At 53.0% G+C, this 22,078-nt stretch overlaps 3 protein-coding genes across 5 annotated transcripts; 2 read left to right on the top strand and 1 right to left on the bottom strand.

The window, feature by feature from the left end:
* Window positions 1-7,139: 7,139 nt before the first annotated feature.
* Window positions 7,140-9,763, top strand: TYROBP (transmembrane immune signaling adaptor TYROBP). Of its 2 annotated transcripts, none has more exons than XM_080644901.1 (5): window positions 7,140-7,254; window positions 7,647-7,673; window positions 7,820-7,954; window positions 8,121-8,164; window positions 9,536-9,763. In XM_080644901.1, exons 1-5 carry the CDS (start codon window positions 7,194-7,196, stop codon window positions 9,599-9,601), a joined length of 333 nt encoding a protein of 110 aa, XP_080501027.1. In that variant the 5' UTR covers window positions 7,140-7,193; the 3' UTR covers window positions 9,602-9,763. The 2 variants fall into 2 exon arrangements, with proteins under 2 accessions (XP_080501027.1, XP_080501026.1); XM_080644900.1 differs by having other exon boundaries at window positions 8,118-8,164.
* A 141-nt stretch (window positions 9,764-9,904) lies between these two features.
* On the bottom strand, window positions 9,905-11,281 carry HCST (hematopoietic cell signal transducer). Of its 2 annotated transcripts, none has more exons than XM_080644984.1 (4): window positions 11,193-11,281; window positions 10,771-10,794; window positions 10,261-10,392; window positions 9,905-10,042 (listed from the first exon to the last, which is right to left on the bottom strand). In XM_080644984.1, the coding sequence occupies exons 1-4, from the start codon at window positions 11,233-11,235 to the stop codon at window positions 10,002-10,004; spliced, it is 240 nt and encodes a 79-aa protein (XP_080501110.1). In that variant the 5' UTR covers window positions 11,236-11,281; the 3' UTR covers window positions 9,905-10,001. The 2 variants fall into 2 exon arrangements, with proteins under 2 accessions (XP_080501110.1, XP_080501111.1); XM_080644985.1 differs by having other exon boundaries at window positions 9,918-10,039; window positions 11,193-11,270.
* Window positions 11,282-14,400: 3,119 nt separating this feature from the next.
* On the top strand, window positions 14,401-20,891 carry NFKBID (NFKB inhibitor delta). The gene is made up of 12 exons (XM_080644385.1): window positions 14,401-14,524; window positions 15,033-15,133; window positions 15,319-15,379; window positions 15,804-16,021; window positions 16,287-16,477; window positions 16,558-16,663; window positions 16,770-16,916; window positions 17,020-17,071; window positions 17,188-17,336; window positions 18,892-19,008; window positions 19,409-19,573; window positions 20,138-20,891. Exons 4-12 carry the CDS (start codon window positions 16,016-16,018, stop codon window positions 20,189-20,191), a joined length of 987 nt encoding a protein of 328 aa, XP_080500511.1. The 5' UTR covers window positions 14,401-14,524; window positions 15,033-15,133; window positions 15,319-15,379; window positions 15,804-16,015; the 3' UTR covers window positions 20,192-20,891.
* The last annotated feature ends 1,187 nt before the right edge of the window (window positions 20,892-22,078 follow it).

Genomic DNA, 22,078 nt, shown 5'->3' with positions numbered 1-22,078 from the left:
CGTGCTGCCTCTCACAACCACACCAAAACTACAACTAAAAGACAAAACGTCTATCACCCAGAACCACGGGAAAGCTGGCTGAGTAGAAGTTCTACAACTAGAAGGAAAGAGAAAAGAGCATTGAGACGTGCACAAGCGCAGAAGAGCTGAGGTACGCAGGCATGTGAATCGGGCTGGCAGTTGGCGACTGGGTGCCCTGCTTTTTTCAACCCGAAGGGAGACAAAGCTCCCCATTATCCTGAACTCCAGTTTCCGGTGAGACTCTGGGGACCCATCGGGTCGGAAAGTGAGGGTGGCTTTCTTGCAGAGCTGTGTGCAGGAATCATTGTTTACTGTGCTGGTGTGTGGGACGCGGGGACTTGGAAATGCAGAGACGCAGAGACGGCTGACTGGCAGCCATCTCTGTTTGCCATGCCCTAGTGACTCCTTGAGACCCTGCCCCACCCAATTTACAAACCCACCCAAACTGTACGCAGCGGCTTTTGCATATAAATGGCCTGCCCTATCACAGCTTAACCTAACAAACTGAAGCTCTGGTCAGACCAGGAGAAATCTGCAGACCTCGCTGTAGCTCCTGCTGGGTGGCCTCAGACAGTAGCTGACCTGCATGCCATTGGAGATCCAGAAGCCAGTGTACCTAGTGGTCAGTGTGAGATGACACCAGATTTCAACTTCTCACATCCATAAGTGACACATTCAAGAGGCAGACTCAGTGAGCACCAAAGCCCCACTGAAACAAGTCCTGCCCCATAAGGGTGTCTCTAGCACAGCAGTTCTTCCATTATAGGCACAGCGGGTCCTCACAGCCAACTGTCCTGGAGGTAAATTCCTCCTGTGTACCAACAGCAATCAAGGCTTAACTACAACAAGACTTTGCACTCAGCCCACAAAGGGGTGCACCAAGAGTATCCACCTCAGGTGATTGGGGAGGCCGAACCACTGGGCCCTATAGGTCACCTACCACACAAAGCCACTCCATCAACACAGGGAAGCAGCCAGAATGCGGAGACAAAGAAACATGTCATGAATGAAAGAAATGGAGGAAAGCAAACTACTGGACATAGAGTTCAAAACCACATTTATAAGGTTACTCAAGAATCTGATAAAAACTTCTGAGGAACTTAGTGAGACCTTTAAAAATCTTAATGAGAATGCCAAAAAAATGGAAAAGTACCAGTCAGAAATTAAGCATACACTGTCTGAAATAAAGAATATACAGAAATTCAACAGAAGATCAAAGGACCCCAAGAATCAAACCAAAGACTTGAAACATGAGGAAACAAAAAACACCCAACCAGAAAAACAAAAAGAAAAAAGAATCCAAAAATATGAAGATAGTGTAAGGAGCCTCTGGGACAACTTCAAGTGTACCAACATCTGAATTATAGGGGTACCAGAAGAAGAGAGAGAGCAAAATATTGAAAACCTATTAGAAGAAATAATGACAGAAAACTTTCCCTACCTGGTGAAAGAAATAGACTTACAAGTCCATGAAGCACACAGAACCCCAAACAAGAGGAATCCAAAGAGGACCACACCAAGACACATCATAATTAAATGCCAAGGGCAAAAGACAAAGAGAGAATCTTGAGGGCAGCAAGAGAAAAACAGTTATCTACAAGGGAGTACCCATGTGACTGTCAGCTGATTTCTCAACAGAAGCTATGCAGGCCAGATGGGAGTGGCAAGAAATGTTCAAAGTGATGAAAAGCAAGAACCTACAACCAAGATTACTCTACCCAGCAAAGCTATTATTTAGAATTGAGGTCAGATAAAGAGCTTCACAGACAAGAAAAAGCTAAAGGAGTTCAGCACTACCAAACCAGGATTATATGAAATGCTGAAGGGTATCCTATCTAATAAAAGAGTAATATGCAAATTAACCATCACTCTGCTACACCCACCAGCCTCGCCCACCAGCCACGCCCACCAGCCAATCAGGAGCAAATATGCAAATAAACCCAACTAAGATGGATACAGCCACAGAGAGCAGGAGGGAGGCTTGCGTTTCCCCGGCAATGGAGGAAGCCAAGCTTTCCGCCTGCCCTTGCCGGCCTAGGCCTCCACTCAAGGCTACAAAGTTTCAATGATAGAAGATACATAAACCCAAACTGGCAGCAGCCACTGAGCTGCAAAGAGCAGGAGGCTAGGGTTGCCCCCGGCGATGGAGGAAGCCAAGCTTTCTGCACACCCTGGCTGGCCCAGGCCTCCGCTTAAGGCTACAAAGTTTCAATTATAGAAGATACATGAATCCCCAAGAAAATGGCTGCCGCCACAGAGCAAGCAGAAGGCTTGGCTCCGCTCCAGGCTACAAAGTTTCAATTGTAGAAGATAAATAAACCCCAGGTATCAGGGCCTCCGCTTGGGTCGCCAGGGGGCGTGGCTGACCTGCAAACCACCACAGGCCCCTCGCCCAGGCTGCCTCATGCCCCAAGGGAACCCCCACCCTGATCTGGGACACCCTTCAGGGCAAACCAGCTGGCCCCCACCCGTGCACCAGGCCTCTATCCTATCTAATAAAAGAGTAATATGCAGATTGACCATCACTCCAACACACAAGATGGCTGCCCCCATGTGGTCAAAGATCCTGGCCCCATGTGGACACAAGATGGTGACCACAAGATGGCCAGCAAGGGAGGGCAGTTGGGAGGGACCAGGCCTGCAAGGGAGGGCAGTTGTGGGCGATCAGGCCAGCAGGGGAGGGCAGTTGGGAGGTACCAGGCCTGCAAGGGAGGGCAGTTGGGGGCGATGAAGCCTGCAGGGGAGGGCAGTTAGGGGTGACCAAGCCAGCAGAGGAGGGAAGTTGGGGGCGACCAGGCCTGCAGGGAATGGCAGTTGGAAGGGACCCAGGCCTGCAGGGAAGAGCAGTTGGGGGGAACCAGGCCTGTAGGGGAGGGCAGTTAGGGGTGACCAGGCCTGCAGGGGAGGGCAGTTAGGGGTGACCAGGTCTGCAGGGGAGGGCAGTTAGAGGCAAACAGGCTGGCAGGGGAGCCGTTTGGCATCAATCAGGCTGGCAGGGGAGTGGTTAGGGGGTGATCAGGCTGGCAGGCAGAAGCGATTAGGGGCAATCAGGAAGGCAGGCAGGTGAGCAGTTGGGAGCCAGCAGTCCTGAATTGTGAGAGGGATGTCCGACGGGCAGTCACCTCCTCAGTCCATTCCCTTGGGACACCTTGGACTTCTCCACATCTCAGCAACTAAAAAGGTGGGGGGCCTCAGGACTCTGATCCAGGCCTATAGCCACACCTGTTCTAATTGGATGGTGCCTGGTATGCCAAGCTATTAGACTGAATTCTGGGTATAGCCAGACCTGGATGGAGCTGGGAGGATCAGATCAGAAGGCTGAGGCTGAGGCTGAGGGATTGAGGAAGGATTTTCATCAAGGTGGGCCCAGAACTGGAGACTTGAAGTACTATAACAATCTATCTATAATAATAAAAGCATAATATGCTAATTAGACCAGACAGCTGAACGACCTTCAGGACGTCCTTCTGGATGACCTTCCATACGAAGCCAGAGCTTCAAGGGCCGAGGGAAGTCACTGTAGCTGCGAGGGCCAAGGCCCTTGCATGAATTTCATGCATCGGGCCTCTAGTCTATATTAATAAAAGGGTAATATGCTAATTAGACCCAGAGACCTTCCAGATGTCCTTCTAGACAAAGCCATGGTGGCGGGGCTGAGGCAGAGGAGGTTAGGGGTGATCAGGTCAGGAGGGGAGGGCAGCTGGGGGCAAGCAGGTCGGCAGGGGGGGCCGTTGGGGGTGAGCAGGCCGGTGGGGGGGATGGCAGTTGGGGGCAAGCAGTCTGGCAAGGGGGGCAGTTGAGGGTGATCAGGCCAGCAAGGGGGGGCAATTGGGGGCAAGAAGGCCGGGGGGGGCTGTTGGGGGCGAGCAGGCCGGCAGGCAGAGTGTTAGGGGCAATCAGGCAGGCAGGCAGGTGAGAGGTTGGGAGCCAGTGGTCCCAGATTGCGAGAGGGATGTCTGACTGCCAGCAGTCGGATATCCCCCAAGGGGTCCCAGATTGGAGAGGGTGCAGGCTGGGCTGAGGGACACCCTCACCCCCGTGCACAAATTTCGTGCACCGGGACACTAGTATATATATAAAAGTCTAAGTGACTGTTATGACTGAACAATTGGAATGACCGGAACGACCAGTTGACCAGTCACTATGAGAGGGAAGGAGAAGGGGGGGAGGTGGGAAACCACGTGGTGGCGGGCATTGACGTGGCGTCGGCATCCATTCCTTTTGTGCCTGGCCCAGCGACTGTCACCTCCTCTCCTGACTCCGCCAGGGCCTTTGGGCCCCAGGCTGGGACAGGGAACCAGGGGTGGGTGGCAGCGGATGTGGCCCCTTTCCCAGGGGTGCCGAGGGCCAGCTCCCTCCTTGGGGCCGGCGGCCAACCTTCCATGCCTTGTCCCTCCCCGCAGCCAGCAGGTCCCAAATGGCCCACCGCCTGCCTGCCACAGTGGTGGTGTGGCGGTGAGGGAAGGAGGAGGGGGTGAGGCGGGGAACCACATGATGGCGGGGTGCCGACACAGCATCGGCATCTGGTATCTGTTCCTTCTGTGCCCGGCCCGGCAATGGTTGCCTCTTCTCCTGATCCCGCCAGGGCCTTCGGGCCCTGATTAGCCAGGCCCTGATTGCCGGCAAGACCTAGAGACCCCACCCCTGCATGAATTTCGTGCACTGGGCCTCTAGTAATGATATAATTAACATTCATTGAGCATATAGAGTATGCCAGGCAGGCATTATTCTGATAAACCTCACAAGTCCTCACAATAAACGAGACCATTGCAGCCTCCTTCTCCCCTTCCTGCACCCCAAAGTCTGTTCCCCATGCCACGCCAGAGGGAGCCAATAAACACTGGCATCAGATCAGGATCCTCCTGCTCAGAGTCTCCTCTGGTCTCTGATTGTCCCTGGATGACTCTGCTGCAGCCACCTTGAGAGGTCTGAGGTGCCAGCAGGGCCTACAGGGCCTGTTCTCACCATGTTCACTCCAGACCTGGTGGTGGGGAGGTGGTTCTTTAGTGATAGGACTCAGCCAGGCCTGAGCAATGGCAGCCATTAGCAGTGTTAAACAAAAAGCTTTCACGGCCAAAACTCTTCTGAAAGAAAGATTTGCTGAGCCAAATGCTAGCCAAAAAAGGACCAGGTCCTGGGGCATGCAATCTAAACCACCAGCAGCAGGGTGAGAAGGAGATGACATGTCGGCCAGGAATTTTTATACAATGAGTTTGGAAAAAAATAAAAAGTAAGTTGTTTTTAGAGAATTTACATTGGTCACAGGTAAAGAGTTTGGGGGAAGTTGAGGCAGGGCTAGTTCTGGGATGGGTGCATTGTCCATAAGGAAGAAATATTTGCTTCTTTGGATTGGTTGTGGACAACAGTTCAAAAAATTCATCTATAATAATAAAAGCGTAATATGCTAATTAGACCCGTCCTTCCAGACAAAGCCGCGGCAGAGGCCCCTCAGTCGTGATGGTGGCGGGCGGGGCAAGGATGAGGGGGGCAGGGGGGCCAAGGCAGAGGCAGCCGCCATGGCAGTGGGGGGCCAAGGCCCTTGCATGAATTTCTTGCATCAAGCCTCTAGTGAGTCAATAAGAAGACAGCAGAGTCTGCCCAGTTAATTCAACATTCATTCAGAAATGTGAGCAGCCTTTGTTGTCTTTGCCATTCAGTCGTTAACTGATAAACTTCTCTTGTCTCTTCCTTCCACCCATAAGCCTGCTGGAATTTAATTTAGGATGTCTCAGAATTTTCTCCTAATCAGCAGCCAGTGCTGCCTGGGCTGGGCCCTGACTCTCTCCTCCAGACTCAGAATCGCCCCTCCCCCCACCATCTCCACCCCTAGCACAGGCCACTCAGAGTCTGTCCCATGACTAGCATCCAGTTTCCCCTTTTCTCTCCTTAGTCCAAGGAGCTGTGGGGTGTGACGCCTGGATGGGGGAGGGGGGCTTCCTGCCGCTGGCCCATCCCCCCAGTGCCCTAACCTCAGGTTCCTCCTTCCCCAGCCCCAGCCCCAGCCCCAGCCCCAGCCCTCCTGCTGAGGGCTAGAAGTCTTTGTCTTCTCCCTCAGTCTTCACTTCCGGCCACTTACTCATTTGATGGAGCAGCCCAGCCCAGCCCAGCCCAGTGGTCATCACATTGGGCCTGCCTCATCCCAACCTCTAATCTTGTGTCTGTGATGTGTGTGTCTGTCTCACTGTCTGTTCCTCTCCCTCTTTCTCCCTTACCATCATTTTCTCCTCAATCATATATATAATTGATTTCAGAGAGGAAGGGAGAGGGAGAGAGAGATAGAAACATTAATGATGAGAGAGCTTCCTGTACACCCCCTACTGGGAATCAAATCTGAAACCTGGGCATGTGCCCTTGACCAGAATTGAACCCAAGACCCTTCTATCCACTGAGCCCAAACGGCTAGGGCTCCTCTATCTTTTATCTTGGTTCTTTTTGCTTTCTTTCTGTGGGTCAAATATCTGTCTTTGGTTTCTGGGTTCCATTTCCACCTTTATTTGCTGTGTGACCTTGGGCAAGTGTCTTGACTATTCTGTAAAATGGGGATAATAAGAGCATCTATGTCAGAAGAGTGTTGTGGGGGTTAAGTGAGTTAACACTTGGGCAGAGTGCCTGCACATTAGTCCCATGTCCTGATGGCTCTTTTTTAATATGCTCTGAACATCACAAGGTTCCAATTATCTAATGATTACAGCTGGTGCTTATAAAATGCTGACAAGGTTCAGTCCCTGTTCTAGAAACATTAATTCATTTGATCCCACAACTCCCTACAAAGTAGGTACTATTTTACTCCCCATTTTACTTGTACAAATGAGGAAACAGGCCGAGAGATTGAGTGACTTGCTCAATGTTGCCCAGCCAGGAAGAGGCAGAGCTGGCTTCAACCATAGTCAGCCACTGATCCTCCTGTTACAATGTCTGACCCTTGACTGGGATGGAGGTTGAGTTGATATACTAGTATGTACCCTTTGCCCTTCATGTCCAGCCAATGGGGGCTATAGCATTGCCCCTGGGATGTCTGGGCCTGATTCTTTCCGGTGTTATCTATCTCTGTCCCTCCTCCTCTACTGTCCCCTCCTCCTCCTGCCACCACCCACCTCAGACTTCCTCCTTCAGTTGGTTGGCCACATCCTACTGGCCCTTGGACTGTAGTATCCAGCAGTGTCGCCTGCATCATGGGGGGCCTTAGACCCTTCAACAGGCTTCTGTTCCTGCCTCTCCTTCTGACTGTGGGTGGTGAGTTGGGGGCTTCTGAAGCTGCCTCCTGAGTCCCTGGGCTCACCTTGGGGCAAGGCAGGGAACAGGGTGGAAAGAAAAACAAAGGGGAAGGTTGGGACAGGATCAGGTCCCCAGCCCCCAAAACCCTATGGGTCTCTCCCAGAACCGGAAACTCCAATATTTGGCCTCCAGTAGAAGCCAGTAGAGGGAGGGGATGCTAAGGGTGGTGTAATAGAACAAGTCAGTGTAGAAGTAACACAGTCCAGTGGCCTTTGTGTCAGCCACAGGTCCTACCAGAAGTTGCTCTCTACCCTCGCCCCCTGGCTGTCAGGACCCACCCTCCCCAGCTTCTATGCCCACCCTCCAGTCATAGTTCCACACCTCAATTTACCTTCTTTTTCTTTCTTCAGGTCTCAGCCCTGTCCAGTCCCAGAGCGGTAGGCCTAGACCCTGAGATACCCCTCCCTATTTCTGAAAGACCTCCCCATTTCTTCCCAAATCTCTCCAAATCTCCCCTAACACCTCCTCCCAATTTCCAACTCCCATTGACCTCCCCTGACTCCTGTGCCATATACATTCCCAGAATGCAACTGCTCTGTGGTGAGCCCTGGTGTGCTGGCTGGTATTGTGCTGGGGGACCTGGTACTTACCCTCCTCATCGCCCTGGCTGTATACTCTCTGGGCCGGCTGGTCCCTCGGGGGCGAGGGGCTGTGGAGGGTGAGTGGGATTGGATGGGGATGGGACACTGAGGACTTGCCTGGAGGGGAGGGGTAAGCTCCCAAGTCACAATCATCCAAGGGGATGGTGATGGTTTCACAACTAAATAATCCCAATTTACCACCTTGTGTGCCTCTGCACCTGTGCCACTCCCCAACCCCAGCAGTGACCCGGAAACAGCGCATCACTGAGACAGAGTCGCCTTACCAGGTGAGGAAACCAGCTTCTCTTCCTTCTGTCTCATTCCTGCCCTGTGGATGTCAGTCCTAAACAACTCCCACCCCAAGTCCCTCTAGCACCTAGACCCTAAAGCCAGTTTCTCAGCAGCTTCTCAAACCCTTGAAGACTAATGGGGCATCTGTCCAAAACTAATTTCAATGATCAATCATGAACTTATGCTCAGCTTAAAATGTGTGGAGAGAAACATATAGGGATGGTTTGTTTTTGCAAAGGCAAATGCAGACCTTACCCAGAAGGTAGTCTCCAAATTGTTCTGGAAAAGCCTGGCCCAGGACAGGCTGACTTGCGGAAGCTCTCATCAGGGCAGAGGATATAATTCAGCCTTGGTAACTCTAAAGAATTTGGGGTTTGGAGCTTGGGGGTTGGGATCCTGCATCCCTTTGAAAAGCTAATGAAATTTGGAGACTCTTCAGAATAATCCATACAAAAAATACAAAATTGTGCATATAATCTAGGAGTGGTGCAAATAAGATCATATCCTTGAAACCCTTTTTAAGAACCATAATGAAGATAAAGGCATCTTTCCAATTCCTGCCTCTCAACATCGTTCTTAACCCTCTAAGGGGTCATGAGCTCCTCTATGAATCTAATGAAGCCAAACATACCCCTCTCCAGAAATATGCACAACCAGACCGGCCATATGCATATATCATTTCAGGATTCTGTATGCTGCCTGCCTTTTGGGGCCATAGACCTTCCCTCTGTAACTGTGAGCCCTAGTCTGTGAAATCTTTTACTTGTCCACAATCAGCTTTGCCTTGCCTCACTTGTGATAAAAAGTCTCTTTTTAAAGTGTAAGATCTTGAGTCTAGCTCTGTGAGGTCCATAAGACTAAAGGAGCTTTCCAGTTACTGGGAGCAGTGAAATATTAGGACAAAGCATTGCTCCACTTTATTTGTTGAGCACCTACACGAACTAGATACTGAAGACATAGCTGCAGAGCTGGGGAAACAGACTTGAAGCAAATTAACAAATAAGATCATTTGGGGTGTGGGGGGAAGAAACTACAGATGAAGAAATCAAGAAATGCCTTTCTGAGGAAGTGATATGAGCTAAGACTTGAAGGGGAGGATGGAACCATCCATGGGAATATTTAGGGACCAGTATTCTAAGCAGAGAGAATAGTATGTGCAAAAGCTCTGAGGCTGGGGCCTAATGATGAGGCAGAAGAGAAAGGGGAACTTTGAAGACACCTGAATAAAATCTAGATTTCTAACATGGCTGCAAGGTTGAAGAAGTCACCGGGGCCTTGCAAGTCACTGGAAGAAGCTTGGATTTTTGTTTTAAATTCATTTGGTTGACCCCTTCCACTAATGGTTGCCACCCTGTCCAAACCTTTAGGAGCTCCAAGGTCAGAGGTCGGATGTCTACAGTGACCTCAACACACAGAGGCAGTATTACAAATGAGCCCAAACCATGGCAGTTAACAACCCAATGCCTGGATCCAGCCATTCCTGATGCCTGCCCAGCACCCTATTCCTACTCCCACCAAGTACAGATCTACAAAGTGGCCTCTCTGAGATATCAGACTTTCCCTGCCCCCTGCCCCCAAATAAACATGGAACACAAAACACTGTTGAGTTATTGCAGATCTCTGGGCTGAGGGGATGGGGATATTTGGGGTTCTGGGAGGGTAGGTCATGGACCCAGAAACAGCTAAATGGGAAGGAGGCTTTGGGGACCCTGGGTTCTTTGAAGAAGAATTAGAAGTAGAGGTATTTCAGTCGCTTTATTGAATAGGTTTCCTGTGCCACCACGCACAATCCAGGATGAGAGGGTCAGAAGTCAGAGGCCCCATTTACAGGGGTCAGCCCCTGCCAGGCATGTTGATGTAGACTTTGCCATCTTCTGGGGGTGGGGAAAAGAAAGCATGAGGCCTGACCACCCACCACCCACCCACACCTCCACCTCTCCGGGGACCTCCTGCTTCAGGGGTTTCCTCAGGAGTTCCCCCAGCAGGGCCCCCAGGGTTTCCCCAGCAGCCCCTCCAGGGCTTCCCCCAGGGGACCCCTCCATGGGGACCTCTTCCCTAGGGACACCACCCCTAGTCCAGGCCCTGCCCTCACCTTGGGTGGGCCTGTCATGTGGTCTGGCACATATAAACACCACCACCACGATTAGCAGAGACACCACAGCATCAGCAGCCACAAGGCCTGCCAGGAGTGGCAGGGGGAGGGGCCCACATCCGGAACAGGAACCTGGAGGGTGGGGGCCAAAACAAGGTGGCTGAGGGGGATTCCAGGCTTTCAGGGCTGTGCTCTGGGCATATGGGCAGAAGTCCCTGATGGGTGACCAATTCCGTGGGGTTGCACTTGGGGGATGAAAAGGGAGATGGAGATCCAGAGAGAGTCTAGGCGGGTATTCAAGGTATAGTGAGACATATGCGGGGCTTTGGGCATAGTGGGCACTCCTGAAGAGAGGCTGGGGGTTGGCCAAGTCCCTGGGGCTTCAATTTGCTGCCGAGATGGGGATCTGGGGAGCCACTGGGGGTATTCCAGGATCCTCAAGCTATAATTTAGGGATGGAAACAGTACCTGAAGTAGCATGGCAAAGGGGAAGGAGTTTGGATTTCTCACCTGGAGTTATCTGAGCTGCAGCCACTGTGGGAAGAGAGAGAACGTAATCAGTGGGAGAGGTGGTTCCCAAAATAGAGTGCAGGGAAAGGTGATGTGCTGAAAAGTAAGCTCCACTCCAAAAGATCAAATGAGAAAGAGCGGCCAAATGGTAGGGGAGCTCCCAGAAAAGCAGAGAGAGACAGGAAATCAGAAGCAGAGATCCAGCAGTGAGAAGGGGAGATTAACAGGTAGGCACTCCAGAACTCAGCTTCCCTCCCCAAAGAACCAGGCCCAGAAGCCAAATGGATCTCCCGGAAAAGAAGGGGCACTGGGAGCAGGATCTGCCCTCAGCACCCCTCCCTTCAGATGCCACCCAAGCCACCCCTTTCACAAATAGTCTGCCTGCCACTCCCCCACCCCCACCCGATAACTGCTGGCTTCACCTGGGAGCAAAAGCAGGAGCAGGATGTTGCTTGAAGGGAGCATGATGGGTTGGGGGCTGGAAGGAATTTGGTCCAGAGAGGTTCTGAGGAAGAGTGGGGGAGTAGAGAGGCAGCAAAAGCGGATATCACCCTGCTGGTAGCAAAGCTAACTGCTTCCTGTGGGGGTGGAGGCGGTGGGGGGAGGGTTGTGGGGGAGAAGAGGTGGTGGGTCCTTCTGACTGCCTTTGGGGACAAACTGGGGGAAGGGACAGAGACTAGGGAAGTTGCTATGATTGTCCAGGTGGGAGGTAACAGGTGGGCCAGAGTGTGGGCACTGGGGAGACTCTGGAAAGATTTGGGAGGTAAAGCCAACAAAACTTGTAGATAGTGTAGATAAGGTTGTGTGTGTGTGTGTGTGTGTGTGTGTGTGTGTGTGAGAGAGAGAGAGAGAGAGAGAGAGAGAGAGAGAGAGAGATCCAGGATGACCAAAGCTTATGGCTTAAGCAACTGAAAAGATGGAGCATCCCTTGACAGGATGGCGGAGGGAAGCAGTTATGATGGCAGGGGGAAGGGAAGTGCTGGAGGTTTGGGCACACTGAGTTGGAAATGCCTGATAGATCTTCCTGTGGAGAAGTTGAATGACCACAGCTGCCTCTATGAGTTCAGGGGCTAAATCTCACCTGGAGGTGTAAATTTGGGGGTTGACGGTTTATGGATGGTACTTAAAGTCACCAGGTTGGATGAGATTGCCAAGGAAGTGAGTACAGATGGAGACCTCCCAACACACACACATCTCCCCCAACCCTCCAAAAATGCTGAAGAGGAAGAAACAGCCAGGGAAACTGAGGAGCAGCAAATGAAGGAGAACCCTAGCAGAGCATGAAAGCAGGGGAGACATGCTGTGAAGAAGCACCAAGCTGGGAGCTGAGAACAGCCTCTCCCTGGAGTCAGTCAGCGAGAGGGCGGGAATTGCTGCCTGCTTAGTTCACAGCTGAACACAGCACCCAGCAAAGTGCTTCCCCTGCGGTAATAGGTTATTTTAAATGAATGTATGAGAATTGACCTCTGAAAAAAGAGGTGAGGTGGGGGAAAGGGAGAAATTTGAGTCTACCTTTATCACTCTTACCTGCAGACTTTCCCTCCCTGGAGACCAGGAAGCCCGGGGCCCCTAGGCCTCTCCTCCCCCAGGATCCAGTACTATAGCTCCCACCCCGGCCCAGCCTAGGAGTCGAGGTCTCCAGCACCCCCTGGACAGAGACGAAGTCCAGGCCTCCAGGGCCCTCCTTCAGGAGTCCAGAATCCCAGGCCCTTTTTCCTCAGACCAAGGTAGGGAGCCCCCGCTCTCTGGATACGGTGGGGTCGGGGCTCAAGGTCAGTCCAGCCCCCTCAGGGCCTGTGTTTGCTAGAGCGAGACGCGGGGACTCCCGGGCTGTGGGCGGGGCCACCAGGACGGGCGGTGCCAGGTCCCATTTAAACACTCGAGGCTAACAGGACCCAAGATCCGGGACCCAGCGGCAGTGGCTGCGCGGGGTAACCAGCGAGGCTGGCGCAGCGCCGAGGCCGGGGCCCTGGGGGCCCGCCGTCCGCCCAGCGGAACCCCAGAGGTAATAGAGGGTGGAGGAGTGAGGGGCTAGGAGTCGGACTCTGGGTCCTGAGACTGAGGGTGCCCAGTGTTTTGAGGGGAGACTGGGCTCGGATTCCGGGGTGGAGATAGAGGAGCGCTTGCGCTTCTGGACTCCTGGGTCCCGGGGTGAGGGGACTGGGATCAGGACTCCTGGGTCCCGGGGTGAGGGGACTGGGATCAGGACTCCTGGGTCCTGGGGTGAGGGCACTGGGATCAGGACTCCTGGGTCCCGGGGTGAGGGCACTGGGATCAGGACTCCTGGGTCCTGGGGTGAGGGCACTGGGATCAGGACTCCTGGGCGCAGGGTGAGGGCACTGGGATCAGGACTCCTGGGCGCAGGGTGAGGGCACTGGGATCAGGACTCCTGGGTCCTGGGGTGAGGGCACTGGGATCAGGACTCCTGGGTCCCGGGGTGAGGGCACTGGGATCAGGACTCCTGGGCGCAGGGTGAGGGCACTGGGATCAGGACTCCTGGGTCCCGGGGTGAGGGGACTGGGATCAGGACTCCTGGGCGCAGGGTGAGGGGACTGGGATCAGGACTCCTGGGTCCCGGGGTGAGGGCACTGGGATCAGGACTCCTGGGTCCCGGGGTGAGGGCACTGGGATCAGGACTCCTGGGCGCAGGGTGAGGGCACTGGGATCAGGACTCCAGGGCGCAGGGTGAGGGCACTGGGATCAGGACTCCTGGGCGCAGGGTGAGGGCACTGGGATCAGGACTCCTGGGTCCCGGGGTGAGGGCACTGGGATCAGGACTCCTGGGTCCCGGGGTGAGGGCACTGGGATCAGGACTCCTGGGTCCCGGGGTGAGGGGACTGGGATCAGGACTCCTGGGCGCAGGGTGAGGGCACTGGGATCAGGACTCCTGGGCGCAGGGTGAGGGCACTGGGATCAGGACTCCTGGGCGCAGGGTGAGGGCACTGGGATCAGGACTCCTGGGTCCCGGGGTGAGGGCACTGGGATCAGGACTCCTGGGCGCAGGGTGAGGGCACTGGGATCAGGACTCCTGGGTCCCGGGGTGAGGGCACTGGGATCAGGACTCCTGGGTCCCGGGGTGAGGGCACTGGGATCAGGACTCCTGGGCGCAGGGTGAGGGCACTGGGATCAGGACTCCTGGGTCCCGGGGTGAGGGGACTGGGATCAGGACTCCTGGGTCCCGGGGTGAGGGGGCGGCAAGCCCGGACTCCTGGGCTCTGGGGGAAGAGGGGCTGGCGGCCGGATTCCTTCCCCTGGAAATCGCTAGCGGGATTGAGCGCCTGGGGGCGTGGTGGTTTAAATTCAGCCACGGGTCTAGGTGGGCAGGGTCGCGCCCGGCCGCAGGGTCTGTGCGGGCGATGCCTGCGCCCCCATTCCCCGCCAGAGACTTCCGAGTCGCCCTCCCCCCTCCGTCCCAGCGCCGTGGCTGAATGGGAATTCCCCACGCGTGGGGATTCCGCGTGCTCCAAGCTCGGCCGCCCACCCCGCCTCCGAGCCGACACCTGGGCGCAGGCTGCTGGGAAGAAAGAAGCGGAAGGTTCCCTTGCGTGTGCGCCGTGGCGTCAGCGCGTCGCGGCGTCAGAGCGTCACCCCCGAGCGGCTTCCGAGTCTGGCCTCCCCCACCCTCTTAACCCTTCCTCCGCTGGAACTCGGGACGGGCGGGTGCGGAACTCCTGGGTCGTCCCGAGGCGTCTGGGAGCGGGGGCTCCCGGGTCCTCGGGAAGGGGCTGCTAGGCTCCCGGACTCCGAGTCTGAGGTGGGGACGGGGTCTGCCCCTCTGGATCTCTGATGAGTTAGGGGACAGTGGCTGATGGTTACCCCAGGAGCGGGCCTGGGGGTGCCTGGTTTCCCGGAGAGGATCAGGGCAGCTTGTTGGGAAGAGAGATGCTGGGAACCTGTGCCCACGCTGTGATGCCAGACAACCCCCGAGGCCTCAGGACCGGGAGGTCTGGAGGGGGGAATTTTTCGCGGAAGTCGTGGGGGGATGCGCAGAGGGGCATCCTCCTCCCCCGTCCTCAGTTTCCACGACGCTGGTGGAAAGTTGGCTCAGAGGGCAAAGTGCGGAGCAAAAGGAAGGAAACAGCGGAGGCAGGCGCCGCACCCGAAACCCGAAACCATAGATTGGTTTTGGAGTTCTCCGGCGACATCAGTGTGCCAGTTTTTCCGTGCGGGACAGCGAGGAGGGTGCCCAAATCTCCCGTCCCCAACTTGTGTTCTGATGACTTCTCTCCCCTCTACACCCCTTCACCTTCCCCTCCCCGCAGTGAGCCGTAATGAGCGCAGCCACTGCCCATCGCAGACCGTGAAAAAGCTCCTGGAAGAACAGAGGCGCCGCCAGCAGCAGCCTGACGCTGGTGGGGCACCGGTGAGGCCCCTGAAGCCCTGTCCACTACCGCTCTCGGGAGGCCCTGTCCTGTTGGGCGGGGGCTTGTTGGCTTGCTGGGCCCCCAGGGATGATAAGAGATGCTAGACATCCTGGAGCTGGGGAACGGATGTTGAAGAATCTCCAGAGAAATTCAACCATGTGCCTTTTTCCTTATGTCTCTACAGGGACAGTTCCCCCCTCCCCTGGCCCAGCCCCTGACCCCATCTGTGAACGAGGGTGAGGTTGGTAAGTCTGGAAACTCACCTGCTTCCTTCAGCTCCCAGCTCCAGCTTCCTCTGGGACTCACATCCCCACTCTTAGAACTTGGGGGAACTTTAGGAGTCAGGCCCTGATTCTTGCCAGGACCCAGTGGAATTTTGATCTTCCAGAGATTCTCTGCAGCCCAGTAGTCTATGCATACGGTCCTTTGGTGCCCAGGGGCCTCCCAGCCTTTCTGGGAGTCTAGACCCTCAACCTCTCAGCATCCTAGGAGTCCAGGTCCCAGAAGTCCATCCTTCCAACCCCTTGGTGTCCCAGAATTCTAAGTCCTAGAAGTACTAGCTTTCAGTACCTTGGGAGATTCCAGGCCCTCACACAGGTCCTCCAGCCTTGGCTGTGACTTTCCTAACTCTGGTAACCAGGCCCGCCCTGCTCCTCCTCTCACATGCAGGCCATACTCACTTCCCAGCCCACCAGGAGGCTGTGGGTTCTGGACTTGGCAGCCTGGCCCCGACCACAGGCTTTCCAGACTGGAGCCCCAACACCCATGCTGCCTACACAGACAGCGCCTACTCTTATCCTACTTCTGCTGCTGAAAGTTTCCTGACTTCTGACTTCTGCCCACTCTCGGACCCAGGGCAGCCATATCCATTTCTCCTGGGGATGGAGGTGAGATACAGAGTGGGAACAAAATGCTGAAGGACCCCCAAAGTTCCCAGTTGCCTTCATGCAGCATTCTGAGTTGTCTGGGCCTGAGTTAAGATCCAATTCCTCAGATAGGCAAAACTAAGGCCCAAAGGTCTAAGTTCACTTGGCACAGATGGGACATGCAGCCCCTTTACCTGGTACTCTGAATGAGTATGTGTGTGGTGGGATGGGTTGGGAAGAGGGAATCCTCAGCTGACTGGCTCTCCTCACCACCTGCACCCTTTAGGACCCCCTGGATACCCAGCTTTATGCAGAACCTTCCCTGCCACAGGTGGGATCCTGGAAAGGTTCTGGACTCCCCTCGCGACCCCCTCAGTTACCCTCTTTGGTCACTGGACCATCCCTGGACACAGCCCGTGCTCATATGCTGGCCTTGGGGCCACAGCGGCTGCTGGCCCAAGACGAGGAGGGAGACACGTGAGTATAGGGAAATAGAGTCTGTGGGCTCATGGCCCGGCTGGGCATCTGTACTAACTACTGTTCCCACCTGTCCTCAGGTTCCTGCACCTGTTCGCAGCTCGGGGGCTGCGCTGGGCAGCATATGCTGCAGCTGAGGTGCTCCAAACGTACAGACATCTGGACATTCGTGAGCATAAGGGCAAGGTGAGGGTCAAGGGCTTGGATTACTAAATCTGAGGGTAGAGGGTCTGGGAACCTGGATTCCTGTGGAAGGGGCTGGGCTCAGTCTGACTTCTCCTTACACCTGCAGACTCCTCTCCTGGTGGCTGCTGCTGCCAACCAGCCTCTGATTGTGGAGGATCTACTGAACCTGGGAGCGGAGCCTAATGCTACTGACCATCAGGGACGTTCTGTCTTGCATGTGGCTGCTACCTATGGCCTCCCTGGAGTCCTCTCGGTATTGCTGTGGTATATGGGGTCATTGATTGCCCATATTCTGGCTTCTAGGACTGGGAGGCCTGGGGAGACCCTAATCTAGCTCTTCATTCTCTTCTTCCCAGGCTGTGATTAACTCAGGGGTTCGGGTTGACTTGGAAGCCAGGGACTTCGAGGGTAAGTTGGGTTGTGGGCAGGGCGGGTGCAGCAGGTGGGGCTGGGCAGGTGCAGAAGGTGGGGCTGGGCAGGGTGGGTGCTCCAGATGCAGAGCCCTCACTGTCTCCATTCCGCAGGACTCACGCCCCTCCATACAGCCATCCTGGCTCTCAATGTTGCTATGGTCTCACCTGACCCCTGTCCCCGGGTGCTGAGTATTCAGGCCCGAGACCGGCTGTCTTGCGTCCAAATGTTGCTGCATATGGGTGCTGATCACACCAGCCAGGTGAGCTGGGCTATGGGAAGCCAGTCCCTAGGAGGACTTGTGGGATGAGGGCACCTGGATGCCCAGGGGCTCCAAACAAACACTGATGTTATCTCTTCCCAGCTGCGTGTCCGTGTCCAGGAGCACATTACTTCACTTCTTTGTGCCCAATTGTCAACTGGAAATAATGTTGACCTGAGCTTATATTTATCATGTACTGAGTTTCATAGAGTATTGAATTCTCACAAACCCCATTTGATGCATGTGCTGTTATTTCTCTATTTTACTGATAAGGAGACTGAAGCCCAAGATGTCAAAAATGTTATAGCTTGTGAGTGTCAGGGAGGAGATTAGACCCAGGAAGTCTGATCCCAGAATTGAGCTCTTAATTGTTATATTATCCTCTTACTTTACGAGCTAGCTGAGAGAATTAAATATCCACATATCGCTTTTGGGGTTTTTTTTGTTAAATTTTAACACAGATAAAGTACAGAAAATAGTATAATGAACTTCATGTACCAAACAAACATCAATAACAAGCAACTCATAGCCAGTCCTGCCCCATCTATTCCTCCACTTAGCTATATTACTTTTAAGCAAATCCAAGCATATAAGTTTATCTATAAATATTTGTGTGTCTTTAAAATATCATTATTCCACCTTAAAAATAATGAACAATTTCATGTCAAATATTCTAGCTTTATTCAAATTTCGTTTGGCTCTAAAGTGACATACATTTATTTTTTTCTTTAAAGAACACACGGATCCAAATAAAGCTCACATATTGCAATATGTTTGTTTGAATGTGTTTTTAAATTGATTTTAGAGAGAGGAAGGAAGATAGAGAGAGAGAAACATCAATTGGTTGCCTCCCACTGGGAATTGAACCAGCGACCATTTGGTGCACAGGATGATGCTCAACCAACTGAGTCACACCAGCCAGGGAGCAATGATATGTCTTTTAAGTCACTCTTAATATAGAGCTTCCCCCTCCATCTCTGTTTTCTCGTCATAATTTATTTGGTGAACCAATTAGGTTGTTTTGCTCTGTATAAACACCTAACATTTTTAATGTTTATTATCATTATAAACTCTTTAAAGGCACATATTAAAGTTTCATTGCGGAAAATGGCTTACTTTACTGCAAAATGTGAGAATAGCTTAATATGGAAATGGATACAGGCTTAGTTTAGTCCACTAAGTAATGTTGCTCAACTCCCATCCTTGTAATAGATAAAGTACCACCCATATAAGATGTAGGTACAATTTACTATGCTTAATAGAATGTGGGTGGCCAAGATAGCTGCTAGCCCAGAGAACACCTTGGAGGATTAGAAAGAAGCCTTTTGTTAGACACTTGGGCTGGAAAATTATCTTAATAAATGTAAAGTTCTGTGATTTGTGTGATGTGAATGGTACTCCCTTAAACTTTTGTGTAATGCACAGTCCATACAACTGTATAAGGCAGCCCTGGGTATTATAGAGGAGAGGCAGGGTTTCTACAGGCTCTTGGGCTCTGTGACAGGGGGCCTGAGTGTGAGGACTGGCCTGACCTCTGCTATACCCCTCCCCACAGGAGATCAAGAGCAACAAGACTGTTCTGCATTTGGCTGTGCAGGCCGCCAACACCGTCCTAGTTCAGCTGCTGCTAGAGCTGCCACAGGGAGACCTGAGGGCCTTTGTCAACATGAAGGTAGGGTCCTAGGCTAGAATGTGGAGATTGTGAGAGAGATGGCAGAGAGGGCAGTGGGATGTTGGGGGTCCTCTGGGCTGTGACCGTAGAGGGGACATTGTATGGGACCTGGATGGGGACTATATAGGATGTGACTATAGACTGAGGTGATGCATAGTACGTAGACAGAAGGGTGCGTGTAATGCTGTTATGGAGGGAGGTTCTGGAATGTGGAAGGGGTGTATGGGATGTCTATGTGAAGGGAGAAATGTGCACTGTGGATGTGGCAGAATATGAAGTGTGGTGTTGAGGGCTCAGGTTGGCTGAGTCTGAATCCTTATCAGTCCTCCCCTAGTGTGGTGTTGAGGGCTCAGGTTGGCTGAGTCTGAATCCTTATCAGTCCTCCCCTCACTGTCCCCAGGCCCATGGGAACACAGCCCTCCACATGGCAGCTGCCCTGCCCCCTGGGCCACACCAGGAGGCCATAGTGCGTCACCTGCTGGCAGCCGGGGCAGATCCAGCATTGCGAAACCTGGAGAATGAGCAGCCCATCCACTTGTTGCGGCCTGGGCCTGGCCCTGAGGGGGTGAGCACTGAGTGACCTCTGACCTAACTGGGTGAACCCCTGACCCTACATATTCCTGACCTTAGAGGTAATCTCAGAAGGTGACCTTAACCAAAATGTGACCTCTTACCCCAGGTTTTTATTCCTTACCTTATAATGGTGACTCCTCTTGACCTCTACTTAAACCTTGACCTCAAAGTATGACCTCTACTTCCAACCCTGAATCCTTTGATCCTCAAGTATGACCTCCAATCCCTTGCCCATAACCCTGAGTCCTGATCTCAAAATAGGACTCCTGACCCCCAAATGGGACCTCTGACCCCATGTCCCTACCCTTCAACTCCCAGCCCTCTATGCGAACCCAAAGGAGGGAACTCCCAATCAGCAACAGCTTCCCTTCATCCCCAGTTCTGGCTCTGAGCCTTTTTACCCCCCATTCCAAATCTTGACTCTGAACCTCTGATCGTCAAACCCAACTGACCCCACTCAACTTTTCTTCTTTAACCTACAACTTTATCAGCTGTGCCTCCCCCACCTCTCCTTGCAACCTCCAAGTCATCTCCCTCTGCCTTGTCTTGTTCACAGCTCCGGCAGCTATTGAAGAGGACCCGCGTGGCACCCCCAGGCCTGTCCTCTTAGGACTCAACCCAGAACCTGGACTGATTTTCCAGTCCCCACCGTCCTGTGGGACAGCCAGCGTATGCTAATGTTGCAAATCCATGATAATGTATGTGGAATGTCCTGCCATTGGGGTCTTACATTAAAACCTCAAAGTGGCTGCTGTGGTGGGAGTAAACAGTCCCCAATATTTGGGGTGATGTACTATCCCTCTCCCGCCCATAAGGAGCACCCTTGATGATTTCTGTGAAATTGAGGGCCCTTGATTGTTTCTGTGAAACACCCTGAAACCCCACCCCTATCCTCACTTAGCTCTTCACACCCGGAACCTGAGATGCAATTCCCCTACATGGTACTTGGGGCATCCCAAAACAGCTCCCAGTATCACCCCAACAGAGTTCTTAAGATGAGCCCCCAACGTCTTCAGGTCTTTAACCTTAGGTCCTACTGTTTTCTAATTCAGAACTCAACCAAACCCCTATCTCAGACCTTTGCATTTCCAGTGAATTTCTTTATGAAACTCCCTATTAAACTCAATTTAGGCCCGGCTGGTGTAGCTCAGTGATTGAGCTTTGACCTATGAACCAAGAGGTCAGTTTGATTCCTGGTCTGGGTCCCCAGTAGAGGGCCTGTAGGAGGCAGCCGATCAATGATGTTTCTCATTGATGTTTCTATCTCTCTGTCTCCCTCTCTAAAAATCAATAAAAACAGATTTAAACTCAATTTGGACTAGAACTGTTGTAATCTAATCTCCGGAGGCATTGGTGTTGGGAGTGGCTGTAGTGCCTGGCTGAGAAGTGGTGTTTGGGTGAATGTGCCTGGGTGGCAGCATGTAGCAGATACTGTGGGTGCCAAGTCCGTGTCTTGTCACCCTCCCCCTATCAATACATGGTGGTTTGAGTACCAGTGCCAGCACATGAAGCTTTGCCTGGGCATTCTGCGACCCTTGGTGCCTGCTACGCCCCAGATATGAACATGGCAAGCCTTCAGTGCCAGGGAGTTCATGCAACTTCCCACTCTAACAGCCCTCAGCCAGTGACTGATGGTGTATAAATACTCCAGGTCCCTTGCCTCTCTGATGGGGTAACTTGGAGGAAGTGTGTGTTGTACCTGGCTCTCAAAGTTCCCCAAAAGAATAAGCCCCAGTTGCCCACAGTTTCTGGCTTATAACTTGTTGCTTCTTGGCTAGTTCCCCTTTCTGCATTACTGTCCGCCTCCCCTACCAATGTTTGCCTTTTCCAGGTAATCTCAAACCTGTGCCTCAGCATCTGTTTCTGGAGAAACCACACTAAGGAAAGCTCCACCATGTCCTGGTACACCTGTTCCACAGCCTCTGCTCTGGCCTCCATCCCAATCATCACTCCAAGGGTCCCACCCCAGAAAGCCTTTAAAAATTTTTTTTAAAATACATTTTTAGCCCTAGCCAGTTTGGCTCAGTAGCTAGAGCATCGGCCTGTGGACCAAAGGGTCCCGGGTTTGGTTACAGTCAAGGGCACGTACCTCAGTTGCAGGCTCCTCCCAGCCCGGGCCCTGGTCGCGGCTCGTGCAGGAAGCAACCCATCGATGTGTTCCCAAATACATCGATATTTCTCTCTGTCTTTCCCTCTCTCTTCCACTCTCTAAAAATATCCTCAAGTGAGAATTAAATATATATATATATATTATTTTTTTTTATTGATTTCAGAGAGAAAGGGAGAGGGAGAGACAGATAGAAACATCAATGATGAGAGAAACATTGATCAGCTGGCTCCTGCACACTCCACATTGGGGATCAAGCCAGCAACCTGGGCATATGCCCTTACCAGGAATAGAACCCTGACCTCCTGGTTCATAGGTCAATGCTCAACCACTGAGCCACACTGGCTGGGCTTTGTTTTCTATTTTAATTCTGCTCTGATTTTCATTTTT

The sequence above is a fragment of the Plecotus auritus genome, assembly GCF_963455305.1.
Source record: "Plecotus auritus genome assembly, chromosome: 10".
NCBI classification, from domain to species: Eukaryota; Metazoa; Chordata; class Mammalia; order Chiroptera; family Vespertilionidae; genus Plecotus; species Plecotus auritus.
Note: the sequence above shows the minus strand (reverse complement) of the source record. Positions and strands in the feature narration are given on the sequence as shown.